Here is a 23602-nt window from a genome sequence, read left to right on the forward strand (position 1 = left end):
CCAAGGAAGGGCCTGAAAACTCAGGCTGAGCTGTAAATGACAGAGGAGACTTAGGCTGTTGTCTCCGAAAGATCCCTGCTTAATGTATTCCTCCAGGAGGGGAAGGCCAGGCCCATTCCTGGCCCGGGGTCCTTCCCAAAGGCCGTTGCAGGCTCAGGAGCAGGCATGTTTGTGTGTTGCAAGGCAAGGGAGAGAGGTTAAACATTTGGGTCACGACAGACAGGGCCACATTGCCCTTCTTAGGGACATAGGGTCTGACCGCTTCCTGCAAAGCACGCAGTTAGCTCATGGGCTTCCTCTGCGTAGCCAGTGAGAGCTCCTGGGCCAACTGTTTTCAAAATGTTAAGCTTGTCAAAAAATGGTAGCCCTAGGGGCGCCTGGGTGGCTCATTGGGTTGGGGCCTCTGCCTTCGGCTCAGGTCATGATCCCAGGGTCCTGGGATCGAGCCCTACATCGGGCTCTCTGCTCAGCGGGGACCCTGCTTCCCCCTCTCTCTCTCTGCCTTCCTCTGCCTACCTGTGATCTCTGTCAAATAAATAAAATCTTAAAAAAAAAAAAAAAAAATGGTAGCCCTAGATAAGGGGGCATTCTGTGCTGGGGGTGAAAGCTCAGAGCAGAGGAGGCCCTTTTACCTGGGGTGATTGATTCTGTGCACCCTCCCAGGAGAGCAGGACTCCTCTCGGCCAACCAGTCACCCCAAACCTTGCCCTCTGCACACCCAGTACTCTGAAGTCCTAAAAGGCCATGATTCACTGAAAACTTGAAGGAGAAACTGCAAGCCTGCTGCCCGTTTGCACTGAAATCAAAGTTTTATGCAACTATGTTCCTGTTTTCAGGGTGGTAAATTCTCTGGGCCCCTTTGTGTTCCCTGAGACCACACCTTTCACACTGTCAGACCAAAAACAAAACAAAAACAAAAACCAAAAGCAGCAAATTACCCCTGCTGCTTAGGCATTTGTATGAAAACTGGTTTTAGGGACATTTTCTTTGTTCTTATTTTCTTTGTTCTTATTTTCTTTGGCCCTGAGTGGGACATAAGCTCATTTTTCTTTTTTCTCTTTCATTGAAATTGGAAACTATATTTTTTATTTTTAAAAGAAATTCTTTCTGCCCAGTTCTGCATTGAAAAGAGCTTGTAAAATACAGCTGCTTTTGTCCCCCCCTTCGCATCAGGGTTCCCCTGCAGGCTGCTCTGAGCCCTCCGCCCCCCTCGGCAGGAAGGAGGCGTCAGGCACACTTGCTGGCGCACTCCAGCAGCTCCATCCGAATGGCAATGCGGACGTGCCAGCCCAGCGGGATCAGCCGGATGAAGCGGGAAATGATGGGGGGCCTCAGGAGGTTCTGGACTGTGGAGGTTCGGTCTGAGTTTCCATAGAAGACCTAAAGAGAGAAGAAATCTTATCGCTGTCCCGTCAGAGGATGGTAAAGGAAAAACAATTCTTATCTGAAGCTCACCCTAACTCTTGAGTTTGAGAAATGGTGCTTAAGGCTCAGAGAACTGTCCAGGCCCCACCCTCCTCCAAATCTGAAACTTGCACATTGGTCAGTACCTCTGTGCTCTAGCAGATACTAACATTTCCGTCATCGTGGAATGTTCTAGATGGCATCGATAGAAAATGCCTCTTGATCCTTATCACCAATTTTGTGTTTTCATGCTCTGCATTTTGCTAAGTTTTGAAAAAGACCACATCTCACAAGAGGAATGTTCCTACATTCCAAAGGTGTCCAAAGTGGGGCTCAAGTAAAGCTCCAGTGCTCTGGCCTTGAAGTCGTGAGCCGAAGCTTAAGTGTGTATCTCTACATTGATACAAACGGCAAATAGACTCGGAAAGCTGCTTTTAGAAGAAAAGACATAAAAACAAGATTCTGGCAGGGGAAAGGCAGTAAGTACCCAAAGGTGTTTGCTTCGTGTTTTGGGGGGATGCGACATAGCTTGGAGACGAGGCTGTACCATTAAAAAGGTGACATGGCTGTTTAGCTGCATTTCCATAGAAACCATTCTTTGCAGTCTTTTCTAGAATTGTAGTGCTATGCCTCATGACACTGGAGCATTTCATTTCTTTCTGGGACTATCTCCTAAAAAAAATCTGGCTGCTACATTGACCACCTCTATCTGCAAAACCGGAAGAACCTCAGATGCCACAATCTTGTCTCTTCCCAGTAGCAACATCCCACATCCCCTTCTCTCAGCTTTTCACCCTTGAGCCTATTCAAGTCAGGGGACAGCTGCAGAGGGAGAATGGAACAGGCTCCTTCGGACTGCACAAGGGCCCGAGCGGAATGCCTCTTTGCAAAGAACCGACAAGGCCTTCAGAAATGCAGACAGGACTTTAAAAAGATTTCTCATTTCTTTTTGAAAAGCCAACTAACAAGAGCAAAAATGAAATGAAATGTGTAAGATCAAGATGGTTTTTCCTATTGTATTCAGTAAAATTCCTTGAAATCTCAACCCATGAATGTCTTGCTGTACAGCTTGTCACCAGAGTACAAAAGCCTTCTGATTTCCAGCCACACGTGTGTGCTTCATCTGATTAAGTGTCCAAATTAGCCTCAGAAGCCCTTATTCTCAGGCAAAAGGACAGTTAACATTTCCAAACAGCTAGTGAGTTTTTAATTCATTGCAAATATACATATATATGTAAAATAATGATTTTATATATACATATATATAATCATTATTATATATTATATATAAAGATATATATATCTTTATATATATATATATACACTTAATTATGAGCCTACTGTGTTCAGTCGATGGTGAACATGACTTGGGGCTTGACCCTTAGAGGTTAATAGGATATAGTTGCTCAAAGGCAACTCTGTGTTTGCACTGCGGCGTCATTTTAATCATTTACACAGTTCAGTGGCTAACTTGCTGGACTGTCCAAATCTTCCTAGCAGTCAGTCTCAGTAGTAAGGAGAGGCCATATCTACATAAATGGACAAAGGCCTGCCCACATCAAAAATAGGTCAAGTCAGACCCATGCAGCAAAGTGTTCAATGGCCCGATGAGTTTGGCCAGTTTTGATTATTCAAGCAACTGTAAGCTGATAGGAGAATTCAGACAAAGATTTCCTCCATACATGATAGTGGTGCCATTCACAAACTGCCGGGCACCCAAGATACAGCAAGAAAAGACACCTGCCTTGTCGCCAGAGAGTAGACCATACTGTGGGGCAGAAGCACGGATGACTTCCCTTGCCATGGAGTCAGTGGTCTGCAAGGGTGGAAGCAGGAAGTCCCGGAGAGTGTGAGCTGAAGGTGCTCGGGGGAAAGTCCGACTTACCCGGTTGTTTCCTGTCTGGTCCTTATAGTAAATCCAGTTCAGGCTCTCATCTGTCCTGTATTGCACGCTGTACTTGGTCATCCACTCATCGATATCACAGCGCCCCTGGGTGAGGATCCCTGAAATCACCTTGACCTCCTTCAGATCTATCTGCAGCCACTGGCTGCTATCCTGGTACTTGGAGAGCCAGGCGCACCTGCCAGGGACACAGCAAATCACCAGGGGCCTTTCCCCATGAGCACGTCCAAAGAGCTGAGAGGGACCGTCCTTGGAGGGGTTGTCAGCGCCCGAAGAACCTGTGCAGAGCTCGGGCAGGCTGAGCATTGTTAAGCACCAAGAGCCTGTCTCCGAGAAGTGCCCAGCCTCTGTCATACTTGCATCATCCTCTTTCTCCCTGCATCACCACTGCGCAAAGACCAATGGCCAGATGGAACTGATTGGTCCAAGCAGTGCCTCAGAATGTAGCTGAAATCCCCTTTGGGGTGTGGTTGAACAGGTCTTACTTCAAAACACGAAAATGCATGGTTAGGACACCTGCCAGCCCCCTTCCCTTTTCATTAGTCTCTCCCAATGACTCTCCATGAGTCTTACCCTAGTTTCACTCCCTTTATACCTATCTGCATCGCCTTCAGGTGCTGTCATTTGTGGCTTTCAGAGAGTGTCTCCCTGTGCACCGAGCCCCTCTGGAAGAGCTTTCAACAGTTGTAAAGCAAAGAACCGTTGAAGGAACTGATTTGTCTTTTAGCTATATCCCCCCTGAATTGTGGAAACCTGTAATTTCCCCTTTGAGGTTTTTATTTATTTTTGGCATATTAGTTAGCTTCTTGGAACTCAGTCCTTGGCTGCTTTTTCTTCTAACTCCAGACTTGCTCCTTGGGTGGCTCTTGACTTTTTAACTCCCATCCCAGACCTTTTCCCAACTCCAAAATCTGAGAGTCAGTTGCTGTCTAGATAACTTCTAGATGCCTTACACTATCCCAAATGAAACCTGTCCAAGAGTGAACTCCTAATTGTCTCCACCGCAACTTCTCCTTACAGTATCCATCTCTTTCTTGGAAGGCTACCTCCATCCTCCTGGGTGTTCATGCCAGTGATCTGAGAGAGAGCCTTGGCCCCTTCCTCTCTGTCACCTCAAACATCCAATCCATCTATTGAGTCCATCTCAAATGTTTCTCAAATTCTTTATTTACTTTTCTCTACTTCACTGGCACTGCTCTAGCCCACATCATCCTCAGTTCTTATCTGGATGATTGCTACTTTCGCTCCTTAGTCTCCCGGGTTGCCCCCCGCCAAAACAGTTTTCCCCCCTCAGGAGCCAGATTTTTCTTAAAACACAAGTCAGATTGTGATACTCCCCAACCTGAAATCTTTCTCTGGTAGAGTCTGCTAATTGTCTCCCAATATCCTCTTCCCATTTTCCTTTAGTCATAGAATACCGCAGAAAACCACCGTCACCACCACCACCGAGTTTTATGTGGGCAAATGGTCACCCAGCAGAGTTAATATTTCCCAGTCTCCTGTGCAGCTAGATGGGACAATCTGACCAAATTCTGATTACTGGGATGTGGGCAAAGTAGCCAAATGATTATGCTTCTGTCCTTAAAAGAAAAGTGTGTGTGCTCTGCTCTTCTTTTCCCCCCACTGACTAGAATGCAGTTGTGATAGTGGAAGCGAGGGCAGCCATTCTGGGCCCCAAGATGGAAGCTTCATGTGAAGAATGACAGACAGGGTAGAAAGAGTCTGGAACCCAGGTACCATTAGCCATCATGTCAACCCTACACTGCCTAATAAAACTTTTAGGTGACCAAGAAACAAACCTCCATATTATTTAAGTCCCCATACTTTGAGGCTCTTTGTTGTAGCAGCACAATCTTATATTCTAACTAAAGCACATTCAGGGAACTCTCATGCCTAAAATGAGGACCATAATCCTTAACATGTAACTCCACGATCTGACTTCTGCCTATCTCTCTCGCCTTATCTCACTTGTGCCCTAACTTTGCTGACCTTTACCATCCCCATGCGTGCCCTTCAGGGATAGTCCTGGCTAAGGGCCTTTGCACCTGCTGTATTCTGTCCCCGCACCCCCTCCCCCGCCGACCCCTCCCCCAACCAACTGCAAGTCTCAGGTTAAATATCTTTTCCTTAGAAAGGCTTCCCTAGTACTTCAAATGAATGAAGTCTTTCTTCTTTGTCTCCTCCACAAGCATTTATCACACTTACTAGATGATCAGTCATGTGATTATGTGCTTAGAGTCCCTCCGGCCCTCTAAACCGCGTGCTTTTTGAAGTCTGGGGCCTCATCCACCTTGACCACAGTCCTCAGCACATGGGAGGCACTCAAGGAATATTTGTTGAGTACATAAATAAATGCATCCTGCCATTCGCTTATTACCGAGACGTACAGTTTCCCAATCACGTGAAAACAAATCGCCTGAGCCATCTGCCCTCCTTACCCAAAGCCTTGACTGTTGAGCCGGGCCTTGTTAGCTGTCCACGAGGAATACCAGCCCACATACTGCTCCAGGTTGGAGCAGGTGATCTGGTCTGGTGTGACCTCCCCTGACTCAAACCCCAGAGGCTTATGATACGGGCACTCTGGAAAAGAAAAGGCAACACACATTACAACACTCGCAGCACATCGCAACTCTCGACCAACACGACGTGACTGAAATGACAAATCAAACCGTCTCGCTTGCACTTTTGGGAGGTTGAGAACGTTTTGCTCGGCAGCGCAGTTCACGGCGCTTTAGCCTACTTACTGCTCCTAGAAGAGAGTGAAGAGGAAGTACAAGGATTGCCATAGAGACTCACAACATTCGTAAAAGCAGACGAAAGGGGCTCTATGGCAACCTGAGGTGGGGGGTGCTGAGAAATACTTCACCTCCTCCACAAAGCTAGACATTTAAAAAACCAAGAGGTTCGCAGAGAAATATCATACTTAAATGCCATACTCTATTTTCCTCATGAAAACAGTTTTAGCCGTCCTGCATGATGACCTCAGGGTCCCTAATTGTCCTCCAGCAGCATGGGATGCTAAAGATAGGAACAAAACAATGGTGAGAGGCAAGAAAGGCAATTATATATTGAGAGTGATTTCTCACTCATAAATTGCGGTTTTCTCACTAGTCTAATGGAAAAAAATAAAAGTGGGGGGGGGTGAAATGTGCCTGAGTGACTGTTGAATGAGGTACAGTTGAAAGGAGCTGTTTTTTCCAAACGAGAATAGTCAAAGCTGGTTCTTGGATGTTAACTGTTTGCTGCTTGTCGTGTATTTCTTCTCGCATTTTAGTGTTGGCTTACCTGGTCAAAGACTTTTGCCTAGCATCCATTCTCCCCTTCTTTTTTGGCAAAAGAGCCCTAATTTTGTTGGTCAGCAATGTAACCAGCTTAAAAAAAAAAATCTTTCCCAGTCTCTTTTGCAGTTAGAAGTGACCGCATGATACAATTTCTGACCACTGAGATATGAGACGATGCCTACTGGGGATTTCTGATCAGTTTTGGGTCGCCCCTTCTTTCTTCCTGTTGCCTAGAAGGAAAATCTGATGGCTGGTACAGTGCTAGCCATCTTGCACAATGAGGGTAAGGCTGAAAGAACTGCAGAGACCTCAGCCCTGATGTCCTTACTACATGAGTCAAAACAAAAGTAATTTAATAAGCCACTCCTTAGGGGATTCTCTTATAATCAAACACAGGTCCTAGCTAAATCTCTATAGAAAACAAATGATAAACTTATACATTCTTCCCTTTTCCTGATTGTAATGATAAACAGCAAGTGGGTTATATTTTTTTTTCCGGTGTAAATTTGAGTTCAGATCGAAGAGCTAAACATATTTACCGGGACATCCTCCCATCCCAACAGTAAGATGAGTGCTGAGGTCTTTCTCAAGGATAATTTTCCAAAGTCACTAAGACAAAATGAAGCATGCAAAAGCTTGAGACCAGAATGCCCACACTGTGGTCATGCCCTGTCCTCAGAGACTAAAGACAGAAAGACAGCCTCAGGCCTCTGACCAGGGAGGCTTCACTGCCTTTTTGCCCCGTGCACCAAAGGGAAGGGGCCAACCCCCGCCAGCAGCTGCAGCTCAATGGGGCTGGAGGTGAGGGGACCCCATTGTAGTTCATCTAGTACCCAAGGCTTCAGGAGTTTTTTGTTTTTTTTTTTTAAGATTTTATTTATTTATTTGACAGAGGGAGAGAGATCAAAAGTAGGCAGAGAGGCAGACAGAGAGGGAAGAAGAAGCAGGCTCCCCGCCAAGCAGAGAGCCCGACGTGGGGCTCGATCCCAGGACCCTAGGATCATGACCCGAGCTGAAGGCAGAGGCTTAACCCACTGAGCCACCCAGGCGCCCCTTCAGGAGTCTTTTAATAGAGAATGGGAATTCCTGGGGGCGAGAACAGGAGTGCTTGATGGGCCCCTCGATCATACCTTGTGTGGTCAAATCCTCAGGAGGGCTTGCTAAGGAGGCAGTTTCCAGTATTCTCCCCCCAACCCCCACCCCTGCAGCAGCCTTTGTTTTTAACAAGCAGACTTTCAAAGCGCACTTTGGAAACCTTGGCCTGTCGGGGAAACCTTTGTTGGTTGGCAGATTCAGGGGCCTAGTGCCTGTGGCCTTGGGGCCTCCTCCACCTCCTCAATTCCCCTCTGACCTGGAAGACAAGCCCTTACCTCCAGAAAGAGGGACAAGGTCCCAGTGCCAGAAAGCTGGGTTTCAGTTGGGCCAAAGGTTGTCACTTAAATACTAACTGTGGGGGTCTCTAAGGCCCCTCCATCCTGAGCCTCCCCTTTCTCTCTCGGAGGCTGCCAGCTTGGAGGGCAGGAGCAGAGGGGAAGGAAAAGCCATTAGCCCGCTCCTGATGGCTTTATTCTTGACATGTTGCTCTTTCTCTGTTTTCCCCTCACAACTCTTTTGCCATTTCTTTCCAAGTAGCCCATCTAGTAGTTAAGAGGCTGTTGACAGCAGAAGCAGCTCTCCGCTGGGTGGATTTGAACGGTCTAGGTCTCAACAGGAATTAGCTGGTGGTGCTAGAGGAGGTGACTGGAGATTCTGGACTCTGACCTTTGCAGGGGGAAAGGGGGGTGCTCGTGAGGGGCCTGAGCTCAGCGGGGACATGCTTCCTCTGAGGGGGCCGGACCACGGAGAGGGTCAGGGAGACCCCCCCCTCAGGAAACCCGGAAAGGTCCCCGGGACTGAGCTGAGCTTGGTTCAGAGGGAGAAGAGCCGCCACCAAGGCGGCCTCCTTCAGGTGGGGTTGTGGGCCAGCCTGAGAGCCTGCCACCTAGCCTGAGCCTGAGCCCTGCGCCCAGGCCGCCCTCGCACGCCCATGGGGGTTTCCTGTCATCCAAGGAGAGAGCGAGGACCTTTAACAATCCTGTCTTCAGACTCCTTACAGGCCATGACAAAGGAGGCCTCAAACTGGAGTCATTTCAACTTGGAAAAATAGGAAATGTGACATTTCTCATGCTCTGTGTGCTTTGCTGTAAACGGCAGTCAGGTTAAGTTATTATTTTTCCTGACTCCTCCTTCCCCCTGTCCTCCTCCTTCTGTGGTCCTGGCTGAGCTCCCTTTTGGTCCTCATGCAGGCCTGGAGGCCTTCCGTCGAGGCTGTTCCCTCTGCCTGGGACACTCTGGTCCCCTCTCCTCCCCCTTCACCTGGACAACTCTACTCGTCCTTAAGATCTCTGCCCACTTCCCCTTCCCACCCTGAGCTGGGTAAAGGGACTCCAGCTGCTGCCTTCCCAGACCCTGTCCCTGTCCCTGTCACTTACTCGCTGTCCTTCTGATGATTTAATTGTCAGCTCCCTGGTCTGTCTGGCTCACCATTCTATCCTCTGAGCTGAGCCGAATGCCTGTACGTGCTAGGCACTCGATAGTTATTGACGGGATGGTGAATGAAGGGGTCAACCAAGATTATCCCCCGTCTTGGGTGACCGCTAGGAATAAGCAGAGAGGACAGCAGAAACAGGAAGCGGGAGAGCTCAGGGAGGAAATAGAGGTTGCCCAGCTCCTAGAACACCGCCCTGAGCAAGAAGGAACTGTCACCTGAGTATCAACTAGGATTCGGCAACACGAATAATGTTGCTGGAGGAATTAAGGGGATTGTCAACAGACGTACACGGGATATGGCCTTCCCACGTTTTCTGCCCAATAGAAGTTAGCGCGGCTCCGATGCCTGTTTTTACACTCATCTTCAGTAGGAAAGGTATGTTTCTACATTCATTTTAAGGAAAAACCTATGTCTTCCTTGGCACAACGGGCTCTTCTGGGTGAGTGATGCTTTGTTCACTCAATGGATAAAGGCATATTCATAACGTGCTGCTAATCGAGGCTCTACTTAACACACTGGCCTTTCTCATTCAGTAGCTGATTCCTCAGTTGGAAGGTGTGAAGGCCACACAGGCTTCTAAAGAAGACTAACCTCGAGAAACACAGGGAGAGCTGAGGGACGTTCTTGACAAGAGAGAGATGAATATTAATATGCATGTGTATGACACTTGAACCTATATGGCCGTGTAGCAGAATATCGAATAATAATGTTTATAGGATAAAGGAGAAACTCAAAAATAATATAGGAATATAAAATCTTGAATAAAAGGAAAGCAGTAACGAATCATCGGATTTATTGTATTTTGATACTTTCCTTACCCTGTTTCCCCTTTGGAGTGCCAAGGTGATCTTAGCTTGACTGTGGAAGACAGATCCTTTAGTAATTTTAGTAATTTTCATAATTTTTAGAGCAAGGAGGCTACAAGGCACCCAGCCAGTCACCTTCTCCAGTGGGGACACTGGACAGTAACAGCCAGTGTATGCCTGGGAGGACCTCCCAGCAGCTCTGAGTGACCCTCCCTCCTGTCCTTCTGTACTTTCTAGGCTCTTCTTCCCACCTAAGGCGGGCTCTGGCGGAAGCGCTGAATCTCAGGGGCCAGAGAAACCAAGCAACGTTCTTAACATTCCACTGAGGACCTGAGGCACTGATGGGGCAAGTGACTTCTGGAATATTGTGGCTAGTCCCGCTGCCCTGAATCGTCTCTTTCATTGGAAAAACCCATTAACACCAACGTATCAACTCTTTCACACTTAGGTTGCATTTTTTTTCCTTCCTGGAAACATCTGTGCTATTAAAAAATAAAACAAAAGCAAAAACAACCCAAAAAACTGGTGGGGAGAGGAGAGCACTTTCTGATTTCAGAATTTCAAGTTCATGGCAGGCGTGTGGGGAAAGAGCTTGGGGGATGGAAGGGGGAAGGGGTCGACTTGACATTCCTGAAACACACAGCCTTCTTCAGCCTCACAGTTGATAGATCTATGAAGCCAATCTGCATAAATAATTTTTTTTTCAAGTTGTTTGTAGAAAGGACGTCAAGTGGAATTCCAGTCGGCCTTCAGGGCTCTCGTGAAGAGAGCATTTGTCCCCACCGCGTGGGAAACTTTCGGGTGGAGCTAATGCCCTCGTTTTCATTATGGCACATAATAGGCGCAGGACGAGAATGGGTGGGATTGTTACGGAGGGTGTTTCGGTGTTGACTGGGCGGATCTCCGCCGTCTAGAGGGTTTGCGGGGAACGCAGAGGGTGGGACCTGCCCCCGAAGCCCACCACACTCAGCCGCGCTTCCTGCTTTGCCCACCGGCCGGAGCCCGCCCTCGCCCGTACACAGCTCGCAAACCACTCCTACCCCTTTAGTAAATAGGAAGAGGGAGGCAGTAAAAGCCATTGTAGACTCCCCTGCCTCCCCCACAATTTGCTATTTTAATGCAAATTTAATGAAATAATGAAGAGAAGCTCACACATGGACACACATACTGTCTCTAGCGGAGCTATTATTAGGCGATTATGTAAAGAGAATGACTTGGCACGGCGCCATCGTAGCCCTGGGGAGGGGTGACAAAGACAGTCGCCAGCAGGAGAGGCTGTGAGCCAAGGAAAGGACGGAGCGCAGCGGGGATTTGCCGGGCTCCCCGGCCTCCGAAAGTCCGAGTGTGAGCTCTCAGGGGGCGGGAAGAAAAGGACCGGACCTTTATTAAGCTGCAGTTTGCTGGGGATAACACAAAATGCTTTTCGTGCCGCCTCCAATTTATCCCTCGTCACGGCAGCTTAGAGCCGGGGTGGGGGGGGGGGGCGTCAGCGAACTGTGGTCCTTGAGTCAAATGTGGCTCCCCACCTGTTTTTGTAAATAAAGTTTTATTGGCACACAGCCATGCACTGTGGCCCTGCGTCCCGTCTATGGCTGCTTTTGCCTTATGGGGGTTAGAATTGAAGAGCTGAGCCCCTTAGACCTGCAAAGTCGTAGATATTTACCATCTGGTCCTTTACAGACAAAGTTTGCTGGCATTCATAGTGGCCAGGAAAGGCTATGTTATGCTGCAAAACAAATTGTCTTGAAAATTGCACAGGCTTTAAGACAACAAACGATTATTTTTCACCCAGGTGACTTGTCCATTATAGGTTGGAAGGGGGTTTTCTGCTCCATTTAATGTCCTGGGACCCACCCTGAAGGAGAATGAATGCACTTTCTCAAGCACAGAAGGGAGAGCCAGAGTTGAGTACCAGCCCTTAGATGCTCAGTTTGGAAGAGACACTGCTCACTTTGGCTGGAACTGCTCACAGAGTGCTATGTGACTACAAGCAGGCTGGAACCTGGGGAAGCACATGGTTGTTTGGTGAGCAATAAACCCTCAGCATAGTACTGTCACCTCCCTTTGACAGAAAAAGACCAAAGTGGGAGTCCCAGAGTTAAGAAATGAGGCAGCCAGGGTCCTACCTCTGGTGTTTCTGGCTCAGAAGCCTGTGTTCTTTTCAAAATGCCCCACCTCCTACCACTGATTTATTTTCCTAAATTCCATGAGTCTATTTCATTGAAAATAGATCCCAACTCGCCTTCTCACATAGGCCAAGGAAAGACGCAAGAAGCTGTTTCTAAACAACGACATCAGTGTGGTATGTTGGAACAGTGGCCGTTCTGTGATTTGAAGCTCAGAGGCCAACTGTGCGTTGGGGAAGGGGGTGGCTAATTGAGCCAGGTTGAAGGGAAGAGAAGAAATGGTGTTCTTAAGGACACCCCAAGGATCTGGTGCCCTAAGGAGAAGGGACACTCACCTGGTATGCAATCTAAGGAGGTTGTACCAGCAGACCACAGGACATTGGCACCTCCTTGGCAATTGCATTTGCACACTTTCTGGTACCAGGGGTCCTCAACCTCATCCTGTGGGAAGCCAGAGGAGCAGGAGTTTCAGTCATAGTCAAATTCAACTCTGGCCAGAGCCACTGGAAAAATTTGTGTTAAAAACCCTTGCTCATAGAGGCGCCTGGGTGGCTCAGTGGGTTAAAGCCTCTGCCTTCGGCTCCGGTCATGATCCCAGGGTCCTGGGATCGAGCCCCACATCAGGCTCTCTGCTCAGCAGGGAGCCTGCTTCCTCCCTCTCTCTCTCCACCTGCCTCTCTGCCTACTTGTGATCTCTGTTAAATAAATAAATTAAAAAACAAAAACAAAAACAAAAAAACCTTGCTCATGAGTGCCTGGGTGGCTCAGTCAGTTGAGTGTCTGCCTTTGGCCCGGGTCCTGATCCCAGGGTCCTGGGATCAACCCCCAAGTTGGGCTCCCTGCTCAGCAGGGAGCCTGCTTCTCCTCTCTCTGCCTGTCTTTCTGCCTACTTATGCTCTCAGTCTCTGTCAAGTAAGTAAATAAAATCTTTAAAAAAAAAAAAAAAGATTCAAGATTCAAGATTACACCACCTGTATTAAGACCTGGTTTACTTACATTCTCTCATTAAAACACCAGTCTTGAACTTGCCCAGAGAAAAATATCCTATTACCACCACCAGAATAAAGTATCTTAAAAAAATACCTTTTTCGGGGCGCCTGGGTGGCTCAGTGGGTTAAGCCGCTGCCTTCGGCTCAGGTCATGATCTCAGGGTCCTGGGATCGAGTCCCACATTGGGTTCTCTGCTCGGCAGAGATCCTGCTTCCCTCTCTCTGTCTCTGCCTGCCTCTCCATCTACTTGTGATCTCTCTCTGTCAAATAAATAAATAAAATCTTTAAAAAAAAAAAAAATACCTTTTTTAAAAAAAGTGATAACCCTACACATTATTTTGAGCTAGAAAAATCTTCAAAAGCAGCCTTCTTGGGGCGCCTGGGTGGCTCAGTGGGTTAAAGCCTCTGCCTTTTACTCGGGTCATGATCTCAGGGTCCTGGGATCGAGCCCCAAGTCAGGCTCTCTGTTCCGCGGGAAGCCTGCTCCCCCCACCCTCCTCTGCCTGCCTCTCTGCCTACTTGTGATCTCTGTCTGTCAAATAAATTAATTTAAAAAAAAAAAAGCCTTCTTACTGTAACATACCTCAGTAGATGATAATCCCAGTGTGGCTAAACAAAAAGACAAGAGAGAGGAAAAAATTAAGTTAAAAAAAGAAACAAATTCAACAAATTTATTCATTCCATGTAAAATAAAATGAAAATAGTCACATAAAAGTTAACAAAGCCCCTTCTGGAAGAAGTCGAAGTAAGTAAATGTAAATATCTGCTAGGAATAACATCCACGGATGCTGAAAAACTAGGGACAGTGAAATTAAACAGACAAGGATAATAACTGTTATTATTTTAAAGTGAACTCTCCCCCCAAAATGTGGCTCCAACTCACGACCCCAAGATCAAGAGTCACATGCTCTACTTACTGAGCCAGCCAGATGCTCATATTGTTTTTGTTTTTTATAGAATTTTGGAAAATACATTAATGTAACAAAGAGGAAAAAATGCACCTGTATTTCTTATCACCAAAGGCAACACTGTTAACATTTTTGTATAAATCTTCCCAGTCTCTTTTTCTTTGTGAATTTTTTCAAACGCATCTGAGAGCCTACTACCTAAGCAATGCCTCCAATTTACATTTACATTGTTAAATTCGACATTGACAGTGCCAGCTTTTCCCTTTACTTATTAAGCCTCCATCATCATTGTCAGCCCTAGTGTCTGCCAAGTGTGCTGTTCAGGAGCTGATTCCTGGCCCTTTCCCCACAACCCTGTGGCACAGCTAGGTTATTTAGGATTACCACATTGTTCAGAAAATCTTTTTAAGGTTTATTTATAATGTACGGGAAATATCAAGCCACAAAGTACAAATACTGCGTAATTAACATGGGAAAAATATGTTTGCAAAATTTAACATAAAACTAACATCTAAACTATCTTCATAGAAGTATGAGTAAAGAGAACGAACGCACAATTTATTTTAAAACATTTTTAATTTAAATTCCATTAATTAACATATGATGTATTATTTATTTCAGAGGTACAGGTCTGTGATTCATCAGTCTTACAGAACACTCGTTGCTCATCATGTCACGTGCCCTCCTTAAGGTCCATCACCCAGTTAACCCATCCCCCCCCTCCAGCAACCCTCAGCTTGTTTCCTATGATTAAGAGTTTTTTTTTTTTTTTAATTTTTATTTATTTATTTGACAGACAGAGATCACAAGCAGGCAGAGAGGCAGGCAGAGACAGAGAGGGCAGCAGGCTCCCCACTGAGCAGAGAACCTGATGCGGGGTTTGATCCCAGGACTCTGGGATCATGACCTGAGCCGAAGGCAGAGGCTTTAACCCACTGAGTCACCCAGGCGCCCCTGATTAAGAGTTTCTTACGGTTTGTCTCTCTCTCTGGTTTCGTCTTGTTTTATTTTTTCCTCTCTTCCCCTATGGTCCTTTTTTTGTTTCTTAAATTCCACATGTCGGTGAGATCATATAATTGTCTTTCTCTGATTGACTTGCTTCACTTAACATAGTACCCTCTAGTTCGTTCCATCCACATCGTTGCAAAAGGCAAGATCTCATTCTTTTTGATGACTGCATAATATTCCATTGTGTATATGTATATGTCCCACATCATCTTTACCCATTCATCTATTGATGGACATCTGGGCTCTTTCCATAGTTTGGCTACTGGGGACATTGCTGCTATAAACGTTCGGGTGCATGTGCCCTTTGGATCACTACATTTGTATCTTTGGGGTAAATACCCAGTAGTGCAATTGCTAGGTCATAGGGTAGCTCTATTTTCAAGTTTTTGAGGAAACTCCATACTATTTTCCAGAGGTGAATACACAATTTAGTAGGAAAAGAGTTAGAATACATTAGCATAAAATGCTTAAGCTCTGCTGCCCGATGTATAACCACTAGTCCCATGAGGCTATTTGCCCTTAAATTATTTAAAATTAATAAAATTAAACATACAGGATGCCTGGGTGGCTCAGTCGGTTAAGTGTCTGCCTTCAGCTCAGGTCATGATCCCAGGGTCCTGGGATGAATCCCGTGTCAGGCTCCCCGCTCAGCTTGGAGCCTGCTTCTCCCTCTCCCTCTGCCCCTCCCCCAGCTTGTGCTCTCTCTCTCTCTCTCTCTCTCTCTTTCTCAGAAATTATGTAAATAAATAATAATCTTTTTAAAAATGAGCAAAAGTTTTTAAAAATTAAATTAAACATTCAATTCCTCAGTCACACCAGCCACATTTCAATGGCTTCCTGGTCACATATGGCTAGTGGCTGATGTACTTACTGCACAGGTATAGAACATTTTCATCATAGTAAAAGCTTCCATTAGACAGTGCTTGCAGGTTTAAAGGCCCAGAGCTCCATTTCCCATTTTCAACAAAACAGATACCTTCATTTCCCTTCTGATTATAAAAACAACACATACCTATTATAAAAATCTGGAACAAAGCTTGAGAGTAGGCAATAGGAAATAAACCACTTTCCTATCTAAAAGTTGAATCTGATGCCCACAAAAAGACCTTTCAGATTGTTTAAGAGAATAAAGGAATGGCCTCATCTTTTGTGTCACCATTTTAAGAGCTATCTTTTTCAAATTTTGCCTTCATTTAAATACTACGTATTTATCTGTTCTGCAAACCACTTTTTCATGTCCAGTGTGAGCTGGCACCGCACCAGGGCCTGGGCCTTCTGAAATGGAAGCCTCCCTCTCTGCCCACAAGGGGCTGGAGGACCCAGGAGAAGACAGAGCACTGGACATTGCACGGGGTGAGGACTCTCCCAGGTTGCTCATGGGCAGCAGTGGGAGGCCAGGGGAGCATATCTTTTAGAGCATTTCAGGGCTACCTCTCACCTGTGGTCACCAAACTGCTGTCTCCCCCTGGGCCCTTGTTTACAGGTTATTCGTTGTTCCTAGAGATTCCCCGGTCTACCTGCTATGGGCAGAATTGATCCTCTCAGGTTGAGACAAAGGTTGGGAGTGTCATCTTAGAGGCCAAGCCCTGCGTTGGCAAAAGAATTTACTGACTTCTTATTTTTGCATCCAATGGACTCTTTCCAACACTGACCTTATGTCTTCAGGCTCCAATGTGCTCTCAGTCCCTCCCATCTTCCTTTAGTTTCCATCCCACTGTTCACCTGGTTCTCCCATCACTCTGAATATCCTCTCAGTCTCCTTTGAGAGCTCTGCTTCTTCTACCGACCTCATAAATATTCCTAAGCCCAAGATTCCATCTCTTGCTTTGAATGGTTTACCAGGTATCTCCCCATAGATGTCTCTTACTATCTAAAATTGGACCCAACCAAGTCTTGGAGCAATGGTCATAGAGCAACCTGAGCTCTCATTGTGTTGCTGGTGGGGATGTAAGTCAGTCTAACTTCTTTGAAAAAACTATTTGGCAGCTTACGTTAAAGTGGAACATACATGTGTCCTATGAAGCAGGAACTCGACTCTTCGGTATCTACCCACCAGAAATGCATACATATGTTCTCCATGTGCTAGATCACCTATAGCAGCAGTATTTGTATTAACCCCAAACTGGAAAGGCTCGTATGCCCATCAAGAGTAGAATGGGTAGGGGCACCTTGGTGGCTCAGTTGGTTAAGTGTCAGACTCTTGATTTCAGCTCAGATGGGGATCTCAGTGTTGTGAGATCGAGTCCTCATCGGGCTCTGTGCTGGGCATAAAGTCTGCTTAAGATCCTCTCTCTCTCTCTCTTTCTGCCCCTCCACACGCCCCCCCTTCTGTCTCTCCCACTCTTAAAAAAAAAAAAAAAGAGTAGAATGGGTACAGGTGGCAAACTCAGACTCACAGAATACTGAACTGCAAAGAAAATGGACGACGTGCACGCCATGCCACAATATGGCTGCCTCTCACGAACAATGCTGAGGAAAGCCAGACACTAAAGTGGACACACCACATGAATCCATTTGAAATGTACAGAAGCAGGCAAAAGTAATCTATGCCATTAGACACTAGGGTCCTGGTCACATTTGGAGCAGGAAGTGGCAGGGAGGAAGGCTGGGGAGGCTCTCTGGGGAGGGGCTGGCGATGTTCCGTTACTTGACCAGAGTACTGGTTACGTGGATGTGTTCAGTAGTGAAAATTCACTAAGCTATAAACACTTACCTGTGCTTTTCTGTATGTATATCATACTTAAATACTAGTATGTATGCTATACTTCAATAGAAAGGTTTTTTAAAACAGAACTCATTACATCCTTCCTCAAATTTTCTTTTCCTTTATTTCTTATCCTACTGAATGGCTTCCCCATCCACTTAGCACCCCATCTAGAGACATGGGGCTTGTCTTAGTCACCTTTTCCCCCTAAAGCCATACCCCCAGTGTCAAGCAGGGGCCTTTCCCTCTCTACGCCACCACCGTCACTTCCCATGTTCAGCCCCCCATCTCCCTGCCCCCATACGCTCCCTGCTGGAGAGACCTTGTCTCGTCCACCTGTCATGCTGCCTGTGGAATGGGATGCACACCTGATTGTGTCACTCTCTTGCTGCAAAACCTTTGGTGGGTCCTCATTGCAGGGCTCCAGGTTCTATCTCTCATTTACCTGTTGAATGGCCACATCTCTCCATTTCCTCATCCTTAAAATGGGTACGATAGTAATGTGTCTTTCAAGAGGCCACCATGATCTAGCTCCTGCCTCCCTCTTCAAATGTATCTTTTGCATGTTCTACTAGCTGCAATTCATGTCTGTCTGGTCTCTTAGGTTTAAAGTCTCTCATTTTCCAGGGTGCCTGGGTGGCTCAGTGGGTTAAGCCTCTGCCTTGGGCTCACATCATGGTCCCAGGGTCCTGGGATCGAGCCCTGCATTGGACCCTCTGCTCAGCAGGGAGCCTGCTTCCCTCTCTCTCTGCCTGCTTGTGATCTCTCCCTCTCTCTCTGTCAAATAAATAAAAAAACTTTTTTTAAAGATCTTATTTATTTGACAGAGAAGGGCAGGCGAGAGAGAGAGAGAGAGAGAGAAGCAGGCTCCCTGCTGAGCAGAGAGCCTGATGCGGGGCTCGATCCCAGGACCCTGGGACCATGACCTGAGCCCAAGGCAGAGGCTTAACCCACGGAGCCACCCAGATGCCCCAATAAATAAAATCTTAAAAAAAAAAATGATAAAGTCTCTCCTCTTCCAACTTTTCTGCCTGCCTATCCCCTTCCCTGTGCAGAGGACTTCTTCTGTGCCCCCCTCCCCCCACCATGTACAACTCACCACTTGCTCTGGCTTGTGTCCTGCCTTTCGCGTGCACAGGTTTATGTAAGCACCTGTACAGTTACAGAAATTGATATAAAAGATACCTGCCAATGACTGGTCCCAAAGCATTTATTCTTTAAGTAATATTCATTGAGTATCTACTAAATTCCAGGCCCAGCTCTAGGTGTTGGGGATACCGCAGCTAACAAAATAGGAGGAGGACCAGCCGTCATAGGGTGTGCGTAGCGCAGGCTGCGGGTGATCAGGGCTAATGAATGAACGAATAAGATATCCGGCAGCGAGAAGGTGGCCTTGGAGCAAAGACCTGAAAGAGGCAAGAGACTCGTGAGCAAAGCATTCTGGGCAGAGGGAACAGCAAGTAGAAAGGGCCGGAGGTGGGAGGCTTCTGGGTGGGCGCTTGGTGTGCTCTAGACAGACCAAGGAGACCCTGGGGCTGGAGCAGGTGAAGGAAAGAGCGTTTCAGGAGATGAAGGGGTCAAGTGGGCGGCCAAGAGGGCTTGGCCCAGGTGGAGGCAATGCAGAGGAAGAGACATGGCTGGATTCTGACCGTCTTTGGACGGCAGCCAACAGTACTTGCTGACAGGAGACCGGGGTGTGAGAGAAAGAGAGGTTTAAGGCCTGAGAGACTGGGAGGGGAGAGCTGCCATTTCCTGGGGGAGGGAAGTTTCCAGGAGGAACAGGGACTGCGGGGGATGGAGTGAAGATGTTCCCTCTGAGAGGCCTGTGGGCCATGCGAGGGTTGAGGCTGAGTGGCTCCGGGCGGGCAGCTCCTGGAGCCCAGGGGAAAGCCCAGGCCGGCTGGCTGGTACATTGGGTGAGCACGGGAACCCGGAGCCTTCGTCCCTCCGCTGCTCCCCGGGAACGGTGGAGTAGAGGAACGAGTGGCATCGAATCTAGTAGATTCGGGGGTGGTTAATCCAGGAGGCACTGGGCTCCACCCCATCTTCAAGATGGCTGAAAGGCGGGCAGGCCTGTCAGCTGGGCAAACCTCAATTGTGCCAAGACCCTCTTGTTGGGGGGGGGGCAGTGGATCAAAGGGGAGGCGTGCGGGCCACTGACAGTATGGATTTAATAACCAAATCAGTTTGGCCCAGAGCCTGTGTCTGTCACTGAGGAGGGTTCTTGTGGCTGCAAATGAGCAAACCCAGAGATCCAGTGAGAACCCTACTCGTTTCCAAGTGGGCCCTGGGCGTTCTGCATTCTGCAGAAATAAAGCAGAAGGCCAAAAGGAAAGGGTGTGTGTGTGTGTGTTTCTGCCACTGTGTGCTCGCGGAGAGCAAGCATCTTGAGAGGAAGGCCGACTTTCAGAGCCACTTCCTGTGTCCAGTCAGATGTTGGGCAGATTTCTGATGTTTTTTTCCCTTCCAGGCTCCCCTCCCCAGAAAGCGTTCGTATATAGGCAGCCCCGGGGATCTGAGACACCGGATCCTTATGGAAACGAGCAGAGAGAGAAGCAACAGCAAGCATTTTACAGGAAAAGCTGTCACCCAGGGAGCAGCACCGTGGCTGGATAGTTCCCGAAATGATTTAATCACCAAAAAGCCGGTGAACAAAAGCAAAAGTGTGTTTGACTACAACATCTTATAATACCAGAAAATAACATTGCCAGAATGAGCAGCAGAAAACAGGTCAACCTTGAAAGGAAAAAGAGCAAAAGATTTTGATTTGTGTGGTTGCATATTTTTCTCCCTCTTTGGATTGTTTGTGAGATTTCTGCCCATGCTATGGTTTTCCACTCGAGCGTCTGAGATGGCTCCCACTCACTGATCTCAGATTTATGCCACATGGGCTCATTCTGCCCTTTTGCCCAAAGGGCCACTCCATGGGGAGACCCTTGTTCCCACAGCAAGAAAACTCAAGGCTTGCTATCTCTCAGAATGTACCTTGCAAGCCCAAGAGGAAAAGTAGGCATTAGACACACAGAGGAGAGACTCTGGGTCTTTTTGATGGATGTCAGTAAATCCAGAGCTTTCCTTCCCGTGGAAACAGATGAAGCTGAGGAGAAAAGCATAAAATTATGAATGACAAAAGCTGTCAGTAACTAGCTTCCCAACTCCTTGGGAAACAAGGGTAAGACTCAGGAAGAAAGCCACAGGCTCCAATAATGTCCCTCTCGACGAAGAAAAAAGGAAATCGTCCTGGTGTGAAAATGTTACTATTTGTGACTACAGGCGTATTTCTGGGTAAATCTGTTATCTGTACATGCTTCAACACAGATGAATCTCAAAAACATATGCTAAGTGAAAGATAAAAGACCATATGTTGTATGATTCCATTTAAATGTAATGTCCGGAATAGATAAATCTACAGAGACAGAAAGTAGATTGGTGGTTGCCAGGGGCTGGGGAGATGGGGAAACGGGCTTAATGTCTACCAGTTTCTTTTGGTGGTGGTGGTGGGGGGTGACGAAAATGTTCTAAAATTGGATGGTGTGCTCCACAAATCTATAAATATACTAAAAACCATTGAATCGCACACTTTAAATGGGGGAATTTAATGTTATGTAAATTACATCTCAATAAGCTGCTTAAAAAAAAAACTCTGCTGTCACCTGCGAAGGAAACACACCTGTAAGATATATATAAACATGACCAAGTAATGGACCTCTTTATTTTAATCAGGTGGATTTTTAAAAATCATAATTTGCACTGAATCCAAGATATACAATGGAAGATGAGTAGAAGCCCGCCTCCGTTAGCAGATGAAATCAGCGCTTTACGATCATCACGTCTCGGTTCCCAAATGAACCTTCATCCAACGCATAATCGGAGTCAATCTATTTATCTGATTTCACTATAATAAGGAGTGACTGCCGCGGGAGAACAGAAATGGTGAAGAGCAAATTACACAAAGAACCTTTGTCTTCTGGTTCCCAGTCGGGCAATAGAAAACATTTTCCCCTGTGCGTTGGCCTTGATTCTCTCTCTGGATGGGAAGCTGATGAAGGGAAGCAACCACCCCCTGAGTTCCTGTATTTTCTCTCTGCCTCTTGAGCATCCTGATAGGTCTCCAAGCCACAGGGACCATAAAATGGTCCCTGGACCAGCCCGTGGGCCACATTCCAGCGCCCCCCTCACCGCCCCCAGCCAGATGGTATTTTCCACTCCTCGTGGAAATTTCGAGAGCTCCTCAGCCTTGCACACAGATTGGTAAGCAGTAGAACAGGAAAGAATGCTGGGCTCTGGGCCTCCTGACAGTGTGTCTTTTATTACAGATAACTCCCGAATGGGCAGGTCTAATTTAAAAAGGGGTTGGGAAACTTTTATAGGGCTTTTTCCCGTTTGGGGGTCACAGAACACAGTTGTTAGATTCAGCACTGTGAAAGGAACCAAGATCTTCCCCGTGGGTCAAATTCTGACACTATTTGGCCCAGAGCAGCCACTCGGGGATGGGTTCTTTAACGAACCGGCAACAGAATGAGTGGATGCATGGGTGGTTGGCTGGCTCTCAGTGCCAGTCACACAGAAGAGAAATCGGAGGGTGAAGCCTATGGATATTAGAGAACCAGAAGTATTGAAATCTAACCCTTGAAAGGCTGTTTAGATTTTCTTGTTGAGGAAAGAGCAAGGAGTAAAGGAAAAACAACAAACACCCAGAGGACCTTCAAGTATTGAGAGTTCCTGAGACAAGTCGCTGACTCTTACTTGCAAAACAGAAGGAAACCAGACAACTGGTCTCAATGATTCCTACTTAAGAAATGTGTTTGGATTTGCCAAATGACCTTAGGATTATATTCATACAGACCTTCCCAAATACTGAGAAAGGTGACAAGATACCGAAAGTCATGCGATTGGGGATCATGAAAGCATACTCCACCAATAATGTCTAATGAGAGGGCAGAGAGGAGCGTGATCTAAACCCGGAGTTCTGACTCTATTTGTGTGACTTGCGCCATGTCTGCCCACGGTCATTTGCAGAGTTTATTTATCCTTCCTGCCCTCATTTATTTCCTGTGACACGCGTGCATACACAATCGCCTTGAAGAAGACCTTCAACCAGTTTCTAATATTCAGAAGGAATTGAAAAAGGAATTCTGAGCTAACAGGCCCTTGAGAGTTGAGAGAGGCATGAAGGACTATTATTTCAAAGATTGAGAGAGAATTTAAAAGTTGAATTGGATGATATCTTAGAGATTCGGGTTTAATTTCTCCTTATTTAAGCATATTACTCCTGCCAGGGCCATATTGAGACATTTAAAGATGATTGAGTGTATAGAGTCTCTGGAGGTTCCTGACTCTCGTTTGGATTATGCTTTCTATTAGAGTCCAAGGGTAGTCAGCGTGTTATGTTAATCCATATTTAAACTAGAGTGACCTCACATCCCGATTTGCCCAGGACCGTCCTGGTTCACACCTGTTGTCCCAGCAGAATTATTAATAGCCTCCCCCTCCATTCTCAATAGTGTCCTAGTTTGGAAGATTAAATTCTACAGTCACTCTAACCTTGACTCCTAAAGATTTTCAAGGATACACCACACTTTCTCATTGTTGCAATTTATAGCTATTTTCTACAATCTCTGAGACCCTTCCTTCTTTCCGTCCCATTTCAACCATCCTTTGAACTTTAGAAGGCTCCTCAGAGAACCAGAAAGCCAGCGGGGAAACGAAGAGGAACCACATCCCCATAAAGACGACTGTTGTCCATTAACAACACACCTTGACTAAGTAACATGGCTTGCTAGTTAACGATCTTTTAATTATTCAGGTTGCATTTCTATTAATCAGCAAATGACTAATTCAGTTGTACTATTAAGTATTTGCTAAGTGCTAATGGTTGCACAGCACATACCTTCATAGCCAAAGAGAAGCAAAAACAAGAAGCCTTCTATCTTGTGCGGCAT

At 46.6% G+C, this 23602-nt stretch overlaps 1 protein-coding gene across 1 annotated transcript; it reads right to left on the reverse strand.

Moving 5' to 3' along the window:
• Nucleotides 1–1227: 1227 nt before the first annotated feature.
• Nucleotides 1228–23602, reverse strand: LOC111150353 (retinoschisin 1). The gene is made up of 8 exons (XM_022507801.1): nt 23551–23602; nt 18939–19066; nt 16679–16826; nt 13624–13649; nt 12386–12491; nt 5746–5887; nt 3290–3485; nt 1228–1380 (listed from the first exon to the last, which is right to left on the reverse strand). Exons 1-8 carry the CDS (start codon nt 23600–23602, stop codon nt 1228–1230), a joined length of 951 nt encoding a protein of 316 aa, XP_022363509.1.

Source organism: Enhydra lutris, unplaced genomic scaffold (genome assembly GCF_002288905.1).
Source record: "Enhydra lutris kenyoni isolate GAN:26980312 unplaced genomic scaffold, ASM228890v2 scaffoldscaffold23, whole genome shotgun sequence".
Classification (NCBI taxonomy): domain Eukaryota; kingdom Metazoa; phylum Chordata; class Mammalia; order Carnivora; family Mustelidae; genus Enhydra; species Enhydra lutris.